Source organism: Nymphaea colorata, chromosome 7, assembly GCF_008831285.2.
Source record: "Nymphaea colorata isolate Beijing-Zhang1983 chromosome 7, ASM883128v2, whole genome shotgun sequence".
Taxonomy (NCBI): domain Eukaryota; kingdom Viridiplantae; phylum Streptophyta; class Magnoliopsida; order Nymphaeales; family Nymphaeaceae; genus Nymphaea; species Nymphaea colorata.
Window position 1 is genome coordinate 16,825,910 of NC_045144.1, and position 12,100 is coordinate 16,838,009.

At 36.3% G+C, this 12,100-nt stretch overlaps 2 protein-coding genes across 3 annotated transcripts; both read left to right on the forward strand.

Moving 5' to 3' along the window:
* Nucleotides 1-1,169: 1,169 nt before the first annotated feature.
* Nucleotides 1,170-2,710, forward strand: LOC116257835 (glucan endo-1,3-beta-D-glucosidase-like). Its single transcript, XM_031634830.2, has 4 exons — nucleotides 1,170-1,299; nucleotides 1,505-1,533; nucleotides 1,988-2,228; nucleotides 2,443-2,710. Exons 1-4 carry the CDS (start codon nucleotides 1,236-1,238, stop codon nucleotides 2,466-2,468), a joined length of 360 nt encoding a protein of 119 aa, XP_031490690.1. The 5' UTR covers nucleotides 1,170-1,235; the 3' UTR covers nucleotides 2,469-2,710.
* A 1,775-nt stretch (nucleotides 2,711-4,485) lies between these two features.
* LOC116257834 (GDSL esterase/lipase At1g28600-like) lies at nucleotides 4,486-8,421 on the forward strand. 2 transcript variants are annotated; one of them, XM_031634829.2, is made up of 5 exons: nucleotides 4,486-4,932; nucleotides 5,437-5,655; nucleotides 6,341-6,489; nucleotides 6,839-7,115; nucleotides 8,093-8,421. In XM_031634829.2, the coding sequence occupies exons 1-5, from the start codon at nucleotides 4,662-4,664 to the stop codon at nucleotides 8,317-8,319; spliced, it is 1,143 nt and encodes a 380-aa protein (XP_031490689.1). In that variant the 5' UTR covers nucleotides 4,486-4,661; the 3' UTR covers nucleotides 8,320-8,421. The 2 variants fall into 2 exon arrangements, with proteins under 2 accessions (XP_031490689.1, XP_049934574.1); XM_050078617.1 differs by having other exon boundaries at nucleotides 4,486-4,912.
* Nucleotides 8,422-12,100: the final 3,679 nt, after the last annotated feature.

Consider the following 12,100-nt stretch of genomic DNA (forward strand, 5'->3'; position numbering starts at 1 on the left):
CCCAATCGGCAGGGTTGCCACTCAATTGGTTGTGAACCACTCAAAAAATATTTTTAATAAATGGTACCCCAAATAAATAAATAAATAAATAAATATATATATATATATATATATATATATGAATGAAACATAATAAAATATTGCAAGAGACTTTTGAAGATTATATGTGATGCCCTTGGATCAGCGACCAATAATCAATTTGCCACCAATTACATTAGAATTGGCAGATTTTGATAACATCTGTTTGGGGGCTTCTCTATTTAAAGATTGTTATATTTGCCTTTGTGAGGAGCAAATTGCTATGTGTCACTCAATTGTGTATATATATATATATATATATATATATATATGTATATATATATGAAATAATTGAATTGTCACTTTGATTTTTTAGAATCAATCCATCATGACAGATAATTAAGAGAAAAACAAAGGAAAAGTGATAGACAGTGTGGTTACCTAGTATTAGTTCATACATTTTTTCCCCTTATTTTTATCTCAACTATTTAAGATAAACAACTGCTCTTAGTTCAATAGTTGAGTGATTTTGGATAGTTAGAATCATTATTCTCTCTCACTTTCTCTCTCTCTCTCTCTCTCTCTCTCTCTCTAGATATATATATATATATATATATATATATATATATATATATATATATATATATATATATATATATATATATACTCTCTACCATTTGAGTTACTCAACTATCTAATTAAAGTCGATTGATCCAACATGATAATTGATAGATAATTAAAAGAAAATAAAAAAAAAAGATCTAATATTAATTGGTACATCTTTTCTAGTTTTTTTCCCAAAATTGATAGAGTAGTATAAAAATAAATGAAAATTCAAGGGCATATTTACAATATCTTAATGCCCTTTTTTTTATTTGAGAACACAAAATGTTGGAAAAGCATAAGGAATATAAACTGACAAATTGAAAGAATCGACCATGAAGCGGAAGCCAATTATTTGCAGTGAAGCAGGGTTAAATGGAATGCTGAGCTTCCTACAGGTGAGAAACAATTTCTGTAAGCTTTCCCTTCGTTAGGAGAAGGGTCAAATTTCGAGCTTCTAGGAAAAACGTGATTCCTATACAGTGACCTAAGGTTAGGTGCCTTCTTTGTACTGTTTTGAAAATTTTCCTCTATAAATAGAGACGCTGCCCACTCACTCTCACTTGCAAGAGCCACCACCTGAACATCAGTCTTTCTTCTTCTGCTCGAGTAATATGGCATCTAGAGTGACCATGACTCTCTTGGCCATTCTTCTTCTCATCTTCTTCTCGACTTACGGTATTGCTCTCCTACTATTTATTCCTTCGTACCTTACATTATATATCGTTCCCTTTTTTGTCTCTCCTGGCCCAATTTTGGGTACTGCCTGTGGTTTTCTGCTAAGTTTGTCGATGTATCATGTAAATTGCGAATATCTTTTCACGTTAGTTTCAGTCTTCATGAATAATTTCTCATTTTGTTTTCATGATCGACAATTTTTCAGGCCCATTCGTGAAGGCGGTAAATGGGCAGGTACTGTTCTACATCCTGCGATGCTAATTTGGTTTCTACATGAAGTTCTTCCAGTAAACTACCCTTGCATTTTATCATAACCTGAACAATTACGGAGTTCGCCTTATAATTCACAAGGTGGCAGAAGTGCTGATGGAATATTGAACTTCCATTTGCCGTCTCTTCTTCTGCTGCAGAATTTGGTGCTGTGACCTCCTAATCCAGTATTCCATACTGTCTGCCTCCTTTTTCCTTTTTTCGCGGATCCCAATTTGAGTAGAATCAAGAATGAGTTCTGATCATTTGTCTTGCTTCTTCTAAGTCCCTTGTTTGATTCCTATTCATCTTGACTATTTTACACTTAAAAGGAGAACTGTAACATAGCTTGTTTCTACATGTACCAAAATCTTATCATCTGAAAAGACAAAGTTGCTGAAAAGCTGCTAATGTTGTATTTATTCATCGTTGTGAACAGAACAATACCTGGTGCATAGCAAGGCCCTCTACTGAAGAAACTGTGCTTCAAAACAACATTGATTTCGCGTGCTCCAATGGCGTCGACTGCAGCGTGCTGGCTCCAGGGCAGAGGTGCTCTCTCCCGAACACCAGACTCAACCATGCCTCCGTTGTCATGAACCTCTACTACAGTGCCAATGGCAGGCAACCCTACACTTGTAGCTTTGGCAATTCTGGCCTCATCACCATTGTAGACCCAAGTAATATTTCTTGCTCCCCTTAGATATAGACACACACACACACACACAGAACAAAGAAGCAGACCAACATTTAATGTCAGTCTCTTAGTTGACTACTTCTTTATGGAAAGTAAAGTTCTTATTCCGGAAGTTACAAAATTTTGTTCCTTTTTCACTCACACCCTTTCCCAAAAAGAGTTAACTAGCAGAAACTAATGCAGTTCCTGTTTTGCAGGCTATGGCAGCTGCGTCTTTCCGTAGACATGCTACAGCTGGAAAAAATACAAAGCGGAATCTTCCATGAATAATGTTTGATTGTGGTGCCGCAGCAGCCGCTGCTGCTATGTGGTCATTTTTAGGATAGGTCGATGTGTGATAGCTTTGCCGTTCAATTTTCAATTCCCAGTGTAGCTTAGTGTTGTTGCTCAGACTTGCTTGTGCTTGGTCAAAGCAATACATGTTGCAGAAAATAATTTTTTGATTTCAACTGCTAGCTGCAGTCAGCAGATGTCTGAAAACCTCTCTCTCTCTCTCTCTCTCTCTCTTGGCTTTAAGTTGTTTAGCTAGCAAAGTTTCAGGATACATTTCCTTTATGAAGGATGTGGCAATTCAAGCTCAAAATTACTTATACGAGCAACTGTTCAAGAAACTATACACCATAAAGAAAAAAAATTATATAGACAATTATAAAGAGTTTTTTCATTCCTGAAGAATATGCAAATCTGGAGGATGACTTCTCCGTTCTAAACATCAACGCTGATTTTGTCCAATGCTTTTGACCACACCATCCACATTTTGTGCATGATCTTCTTTTAACAGAGGCTTGTGATACCGTTAGTTGCCAAGATACTTAAGAACAAACATATTTTAAGAATAATTTGGCCCCTTCAACTCGAAACTTACATAATTGAGCACCCGAACTTAAAACTTAAAACTCTGCCACTGCTAGCAGCAGAGTCAACGTTATTGGGCCGGGAACAGAAAACAATATTATGACTGCCAATAATGAAACCTGATATTCGACTGACTTTTTCATGGAGAAAAGGGCGGGCATAGTCATCACTTTAGGTTCCATTCTCTGGCACTGCATTTCACCATTAAAACCTCACATGCCACTTACTACTCTCCGTCACTCCGTGTCGGACCAAAAAAGTTATCATCCAGTAAGGAATTTAAAGAGGCATAGTCCTGGATAATATGATGGAATCCTGGATTTCCAAGACGCTGTCCTGTAAATCTGTCGCATTGCAACTTTTCTCTTACTTTCATATTAATTTTACTCACTTCATGAATATGAATCTAGCATTTCATCAACTTTGAAATGATTGGTACAGTAGTAAACCTTAAGAAATGATCCCATGTATCAAAATGTGCAGAATATGCCAAATCGCAACTCTTCTAAAAATCCGAAGTTTGCCGTCCAACTGCCTCTTCTTTCACACAGCCTGCCAAACTTGAGCTTCCAATGATATATATAATATGTGTGTGTGTGTATGTATGTAGATGCAGTTCGCAATTAAAATAAGTTGGGTCCTATACAGTCTGTTTGCTTGAGATTCAATCACCTATAAATTTCCTCACAGAAGTGGATGAATTGGAAAGTCAAAGATCTAAAAACCTTCATATATCACCTCCTCTTTCTCTTTGAATTAGGAAACTGAGGTACTCTCAGGTACTCTCTGCTTATAATACTCTACTTTTTGGTCATATGCTTTATAGGTTCAAGTCGATCAGGTGATCGGACTCACCTACTTTAGAGCACCACACGTGAATAACCATATCTAACCCTGCTTGAGTTGAGGTCCTCTCCATATCTAATCCTTGTTGAAATGGTTCTAGTCTGGGACTAGACAGAGGTCCCGTTCAACCAATAAAGATAGAAGAAGGTCGTATTTTCAATTATGACAAGCTCCATGTAAGCGGAAGAGGCTAGAGGTGCAATTAATAAGAAGTGAATGGCCCCTGACAGAAAGCATGGCTAACCTTGAAGACTGCAGATTATTAGCCTCTTCAGTTGACAGCTCAAAATTTTGAATAACTAGAAGGCATAAAACATAATTTTATAGAAAGATTAAATAATTAATACCCAACCTAATCAGCCAAAAAAAAAGAGAGTCACGTAGTAGATAAGATGTATAAATAGGCCATGCTTCCATCACTTCAAAAAAATAATCGTGCAACTAAATTTAAATAACAGGACTCATACAATCGAAATCTGTTTTACAGTATCTCTCCCTCTATATATTTAGCTCTCAAGGACCTGTTACGTTCATTTGGTATCTCACTCCGTCTCTCTGTCTCTATCTCTCTCTCTTACAGCCACCTGCAACTACATTGCCATGTCTAAAATCCTAATTACTTTTATAGCATCGTTCCCCATTTTTATTAATTAGCTGCCCAGCCTTCAAGTTCCTAAGTTCACTTGGAATCTCTCTCTCTCTATACCATCTTACTATGCGTTTTCAACATTTTTCTGTATCAAGAAAGATGAGGCATGCTCTTCTGTCCACTCTTGTTGTCTCTTTTCTCCTGGTTCCCACTTCTTCTAAGTCTGCTTGTTACACCTCAATCTTTAGCTTTGGGGACTCTCTTGCTGACACTGGCAACCTGGTGCAATCACTAGTTGGCAGGTATGTGCCTATGGCGAACCTCCCTTATGGAGAAACTTTCTTTGGGCACCCCACCGGCAGATGTTCGAATGGAAGGTTAATCATCGATTTCTTAGGTTTGATGAATACTGCTTTCTCAATTCCATTCTTTCCTTATGATGGTAATGATTTTGTTCAGTTGTTTCCAATTTCTTTGTCAGGTTTAACAATTAAATGGTAATAAACTGCTTCTATGTGTGGAATTTCCATGTCCAGTCGCTTCAACCAAACATAGAATTCCTAACTGCGTCTGAATTTCAGAAATGAACTTAATTCTGTTTCAAATGTTCTGGATTTTAGGTTCAAATGCATCTTAGTATATGAAGCAACACTCTGGGGCTGAACAGTTCTCTCTTTCCCCTTTATGGCGGAACAAATTAAGTCTCTGTCTGTCTCTCCTCATTTGAATGAAAGAAAGTGAACAATATTCTACCATCAAAACCCTGTTTATGATCATCTTCTATAACGCTTAGACCAAAGCCTTAAATAAAAATCTATTTGGTTGAGGCTATTGGCTTAGCATTAGTGCTACTATTGATCAACAAATTCACCACTCTACTAAATCCAGACTTGTTTTGCAGCCCAGGCATACAGGCTTCCACTGCTTCCTCCATACCTGGCTGATCCTTATGAGGGTAGAGAATACACCAAAGGAGTGAATTTTGCAGTTGCAGGAGCTACAGCTCTTGACGTTTCAGATCTTCTGAGCAAGAACATCAGACCCTTGACTAACCACTCACTAAGTGTCCAACTTGGATGGTTTGACAGGCTTTTGCCTTCATTATGCTCTACAAAAGCAGGTAAGGACAAGTAAAATGTCAATAATTGTATTTGTATAACCATGGATTCAGCAAGGTAATTTCTTGGGCATGCCAAACCTGTTTCTCTGCATTGTTCCATTAATGAAACATTTTATCTGGTAATCATCTTTCCTTTTCTAGGATGCTTCTCAAATAGCTCTCTTGCTTTACCATTTTCCATGTCGGTGCTTCCCTTTATTTATTCTTGAAACATGAGCAAACGTAATCAATCGAGTTCCTATAGAAAAAGATTGCTTTGCTTTCCTTTGAAGGATGGGTTTTTATAAAATTAAAAGGAGCATGGATTGTTTTAGAAAATAGAAGAAAACAAGGTTTTAAGATGACTAACTAGTTTACTAATTGTATGTAAGATGACTTGGATAGAAGAATTTGAGATCAATGCGAGAGAGAGAGAGAGACAGGCAGAGAGAGGTCATCATGAACCCATGTTTTAAACACTAATTTTAGTTAATTGGTGACCAACGCGCATAATTTGGGTAGTATCTCATGGGTGGATTTGCTCTCAAGTCGAAAGGACAGAAACCTATATCGATATGAAAAATGGCGAAACAGAGAAATTATTTCTTTCATTTAATGAAGTACGGCTCTTATTCGTGGTTATTGATGGCTTCAATGCCTCTGTGACTAACATCTGTTATTCATTCTGGTGCATTGATGGCAAAAGAATGCCATGAGTACCTCAGATCGTCGTTATTTCTAGTTGGGGAGATTGGAGGGAACGATTACAACTATGCCTTCTTTCAAGGCATGAGCATCGAAAAGGTCAAGCCTTATGTCCATGATGTGGTAACAGCCATTGCAAATGGAGTGAATGTAAGTTGATCTGTTTCACCTTCTTATTTTCCTCTCCATCTAGAAAAAGCTTGAACATAAATTAAGTTAGATCATCTTCTATTGCGCAATCTTTGCCAACAGAAAACCAATTACCACCCACAAAAGCACACATAGATTAGCATTAATTCACCAAAAGAACAGAAGCTTTTGAGTCATTTTTGCTCGAGTTAAACAGGTTTCTATAATTGTGACTGCTCAAGTTAAGACTAGACTGCTGTCTATCTAAGAAAAGTTGTCAACTTCAAATTGGTTTTACTTTGCTTCAAGCCTTTTACTTTTTACGTGGCTAGGGGAGCAGCACCTAACGAATCAAGTGAACTGCATGCAGACACTGATAAAACATGGAGCAATGCAACTAATGGTTCCCGGAAACCTCCCTATCGGCTGCATATCGCTCTACCTAACGATCTTTTCGTCCCGGAATTTGTCAGACTATGACCCCAAGATTGGTTGCCTGAAGCACTACAATGAGTTTGCCGTGTACCACAATTCATATCTTCTGGGCACGCTCAAAAGGCTAAGAGAGCAGCACCCACATGCAAGAATCATTTATGCTGACTACTACACTGCTGCTATGTCCTTCTTCAAGAACCCCAAAAAATATGGTATGACACTGAATTGAATCAAATTTATTGTTCTTCTGCAGCCATTTCTAAATTTCATTATGAAAGAGCAGATAGTACCAGCAGCACATTAATGATTCCAAAACATTGGTACATGGGAATAATTCCTGCACTGATATTGCAAAGACAAACACTGCCTTAAGTAGCCAGGTGCAAAACTGGTTTTCATTTTAAAGGGCATGCAATTTTCGTTTAGGAACCATCCTTTTACCAAAATCTCAAACGACATGCCTCATCTTTTTTTTCTTCTCTCGCATGTGAGATGTCTGCTTTGCTGAGAACTACCAAAAAAAAGCCTCTCAAAGCTAAATCATGCCATGCTGGAAGTAATGAATCGACGTTGCTATTTTAAATCAAAGAAATACTTTTTTCCCTTCACATTTACAACCGCGTATAGTGCAACCCAAAGGCACCTTCTGTGTGCTTGTCTCTATTAAATATATATTTACCTCAAATTGCCCATGGAATTGGTTAACCATTGTTGTCGAAGACTACAAGACCAACAATTTCTAACTTAAAGTCAAGCTAGAGATCAATCATCAAAGATTAGCTAACAACCATTTTCACCTTCTTATGTCATTCAACATAGAGAGTCTTTCAATTTGTTCAGTTGTAAATATGCTCATATAAGTACAGTAACAACTTAGCAAGACCTGAAATAAGATCCAAGTTATTGAGCAACACACAGGTGATGGCCAGATCTCATCAAGTGAGAGAAGACCCTCAACAGAAGGGATTCTTGTGAATTTGTACTATGCATATTAACACAAAATATGAAGAACAAGGGCTTATTGACTTGAAATACAAGATCTTCCTAGCAATTTACTTTCATAAAAACTTATAGCATCCATAATTCGAATACTCCATTGTTAGAGCACTAACTAGTTTGAATACTAGTACTAATCACGCATGTTGCTTCATGATCAAGTTTTCCTTTTCTAATATTGCTTTCTTTTCAGGATTTGAAAGTGCTCTGAGAGCCTGTTGTGGTGATGGTGAGCCATACAACTTCAATTCCAAGGTTCTTTGCGGACAAAAGGGAATTAAAGCATGTGATGACCCTTCTAGATATGTGAATTGGGATGGAATTCATCTTACTGATAAGGCATACAACTTGATGGCCAATGGGTTACTCTCTGGCCGATTTGCTCACCCTGTTCCGTTGACTCCCCAATCTTGCAACTAAATACCCAATTTATCTTCATGTTTCGTTTCACAGATGGGATTAGTACAAACCTGTGTATTAAACTCTAGCTTCAATGTTCTAATTTGTTTTCAATTGGTCCAATCAATTGGCTCATATACATAATTTTCATGCTTAATTAGGCAAGGATCAAACTATGAATTAGTTTTTTCTAATCCAGATCATGTTTATCTAGTTATAAAGTTTTGGAATTGTCACCACACAAGCACTATAAAATCCTTTGGTTTGTATGCGCCCAGTATCCGAAGGTCCAAACTCAAGATGAAGCGCATTCATGCTGTATGTGAATTAATTGCACCAATGTCCACTATGCTCCTACTATATAGACGAATGCATGAATTGCAATTCAAGCTATTGTACACTGCAACTTCAGCATCCAAATATCCGGAGTCATGTGTCTCTATATATATTAAATGGATGGTTAAGTCAATATATTATCCGTACAACATTATTAGATGGCTGATCATCATGATGATAAATATATGGTGAGAATAGGAACTTGAACATAGCTTTCCTAATAAAAATGTAAAGTTTTTTGGTAATGTGAATGTGTTCATGCATTATGGCTATCATGTGGTAATGTGTTAAGAATATGAAACTGGCCTTTCTTAATAAAATATGTATACGTTATTAGCAGTAGAATAGTTACGAAATTTATGAGTCGGTGCAAGAATTATCAATTTTAGTGAAGATGTGTTTATATATATATATATATACACACACAAAAAGAGAGAGAGAAGGGAGAGAGAGAGCAAGTATTGATTTGTATTAGGTTACTTATGTAAATCACGTACGTCTGGCAATTTATTGCAAAAGACATACTAACATGCAATAAATAATAGGCATACGAGGAGGAGTTAACATTGGCTCGTGCATGCGCTACACGGGTACCTACTAGCTAATTTTGAGGTCATATTAATTTATCCATTACTTTACTTATCCACATAATTTACTATCTCCATGCGATCTCCATTAACCAAAATTTGAAATTAATAATGATTTTTTCTATTGTAGATAGCATTTATAAGCCATGAAACTAGGTTAAGTTGGTCAAATTTCAAAAAATATAATATAATGTAATGTTCGTAATAATATTGCATCCCTGTGCTACTTCCAGAAACTTTTGGAAAAAAATCCACGTCAAGTAAATTACCTTGATACAATGGGAGTTTATTATGTACAATGGGACTTTGCAAGTAAAACAATGACTCCGATTGAGAAGTACATCAATTTTCATGAAATTTTGTTGTCCTTAAGGGCCAGTTTGGCAATCAAAACAATATGTAACTGTTTCATGCATATGATCCAAATATTAAGGCAAATCATGGAAAACCTTCAAAAGAATTCTACAAATCTGCTTATACTTTTAGGTAGATCATGAAACAGTTGCATGCATTTAACCCAAAAATTGATTAGATTCATTGGGAGTTTAAATAATGTTCCATTAATTTTGTTCACTTTTTGGGGCAGTAATTGATATTGTCCCCAAATAGCCCCCTAAGAAGTAGATTCATGGACACCTAATTCTATTGTTCTATAAATCTATCCAAAACTTCGAGTTAGATTTACGGAATATTCACATAGTGTTCCAACTGCCAAATGATCCATAAGGGGCTGTTTGGCAATGAATATGTTTGAATTTTTGGGGCATATTCATAAAACAGTTATAAAGAATTCTCATTACCAAAGAGCCCCTGAATCTGTCCAAAAGATTGGGTCAACTTCATAGAATATTAATACTAGTGCTCCATGAATCTGCCTTAGATTCATAAAATATTTACAAAGTGTCATTGCAGCAACTAAAACATTTATAAAGTGCTCTATGAATACAACTAAAGATTGGGCCCACTTCATGAACACCTAATTTTAGTGTTATATGAATCAGTTCAATCCCTAAGAAGACTCATCCAACACATACAGAGTGTTCCAACTGCCAAATGAACTTGAAATATGATAGGTAGTCAAAGTTGTATCAAGGAAAAGGATTTACGTGTATGATGAAGGACAAGGGATACACTTCATGATCTTGAAGAGGAAACTTTCTACCATTGTTTTTTCTTGGAAAGTTTTTAAAACAGGTAAAGTCGTAGCATATAAAGACATATGAACAGGTGCTAACACCTTCACGTACATGCAAAACAATCATAACTAGACCATGCTCCTTCTTTATCTCAGCCTCTTTTCTGTACCAATTTCTTCGTACTGGTGTTTGGTAGTAAGAAGCACAATACTCCTATTTAAATCTGGTTAGGTCTAATGGATCTCTAAATTTTTTGTTTCCAAATTTTTTCACTCGTCTTCTTATATAGAGTGGAATATTTCTTAGGGTGTACCTCTAGCTACCAGAACCCTAGTTTCGTAAAGCACAAGATTTATCTAGAGCAAAGGCATTATTATCTACCCTAAACCGAGCTCCTACCTAATTACTTTCTATTATTTAGTTTCAACAGAGAAAGAATATATTTGGTATTTTGATTTTGCGTGAGTAGAAGTATTTCATCTGATTGCTTACAGGAGAGCTTATACTCTCATCCAACTCATTTTTCCTCCAAGATATAGGATTGACTTTGATGTCTTGGCATGCCACCCCCACCATGCTTCAATTTGTGTGCAAGTAGCTCGTCTTTTATAGCACAAGGGGTTGAGTACACCTGAAGGATTCAAAAGGAAAACTTGCTGCCTACCAGCTTCCATCCCAACTATTGCGACCTGCTCACGGAACGGTGGTTGATTATCATCTCAAACTCATTAGTCATGTTAAATCGAAAAGAAATTAGAGTTGATAATTAAACTTAAGTCCATTAATCAAGGATACATAATCTTATAATTAATGCTCGTGCTGCAGTAAGAACTTGAATTAAGTTCCGTATTTGCTAAATTAGAATACAAATCTAATTAATCCTAAGAAGATTATGGGTACTGCTTTCTCAATTGTATGACCGGGCACTGCTCGCTTCTGAGTCTCCGTTCATCTTTTTTTTTTTTTCAAAATTTCTCAATACGTCTACTTCTTTCTGAATTTTCTGATAAATTAACCTTTTAGAGCCACCACCGAGAAATTGAAGGCACATCATGATGTTATGATGTTAACATGAGAAGGCATGTTCCCACGTTTTAATAGCATTGACATTTTGATAATTCTATAGGGGCGAACTTTTTCACATTCCAGTTTTGCGGTCATGAAGAGAGGGGTCCTCCATTTAACTTGCAGGAGCATTTTAGTTTTTTTATCTCATCATCTCTTAGGGACCATAACATATAACCTGTTTTTCCTTAAAATAGAAAAGTTAAAGGTGAAACTAATTTCTTTACAGCACAGTAAAAGCAAAATGTCCTTAAAAAACTTTTTCCTGAAACAAAATTCAATCAACACAGATCTTCCTGCCCAAACCATAAGATTGACATAAAAATAATTTTCTAGAGTTACCCTGACATCTGAAGCTTGGATTGTTGAGAGAAAAGCAAAGGTGGAAACCAAATTAGATGTGATGAAAATGTTCATTACTTTTTTTTTCCTTGTTATTCTTTTTTGATCCATCATGTTGGATCGATCGGTCCTGATTACATTGTTAGATAACTTTGAAAAGGTAAAATCACCATTCAATTTTTCTCTCTCTATATATAATTTTGAATCATGAATCTAGAGATAACATACATGTAGGAACATCTACATCAAATCTAAACCGAGTAATCTAAGATGGGACGGTCCAAATTTTTCTCCTTCATCCCTCCCTCTTCCACGTGCTGCAAAGGGGAGCCACCG

Excerpts from the sequence above, each read along its gene's own strand:
- LOC116257835 (XM_031634830.2), top strand. The coding sequence starts at position 1,236 with ATGGCATCTAGAGTGACCATGACTCTCTTGGCCATTCTTCTTCTCATC. Across the intron at positions 1,534-1,987 it reads TGAAGGCGGTAAATGGGCAG|AACAATACCTGGTGCATAGC; the intron begins GTACTGTTCTAC and ends CGTTGTGAACAG. Across the intron at positions 2,229-2,442 it reads CATCACCATTGTAGACCCAA|GCTATGGCAGCTGCGTCTTT; the intron begins GTAATATTTCTT and ends CCTGTTTTGCAG.
- LOC116257834 (XM_031634829.2), top strand. The coding sequence starts at position 4,662 with ATGCGTTTTCAACATTTTTCTGTATCAAGAAAGATGAGGCATGCTCTT. Across the intron at positions 4,933-5,436 it reads GTTAATCATCGATTTCTTAG|CCCAGGCATACAGGCTTCCA; the intron begins GTTTGATGAATA and ends CTTGTTTTGCAG. Across the intron at positions 5,656-6,340 it reads ATTATGCTCTACAAAAGCAG|AATGCCATGAGTACCTCAGA; the intron begins GTAAGGACAAGT and ends TGATGGCAAAAG.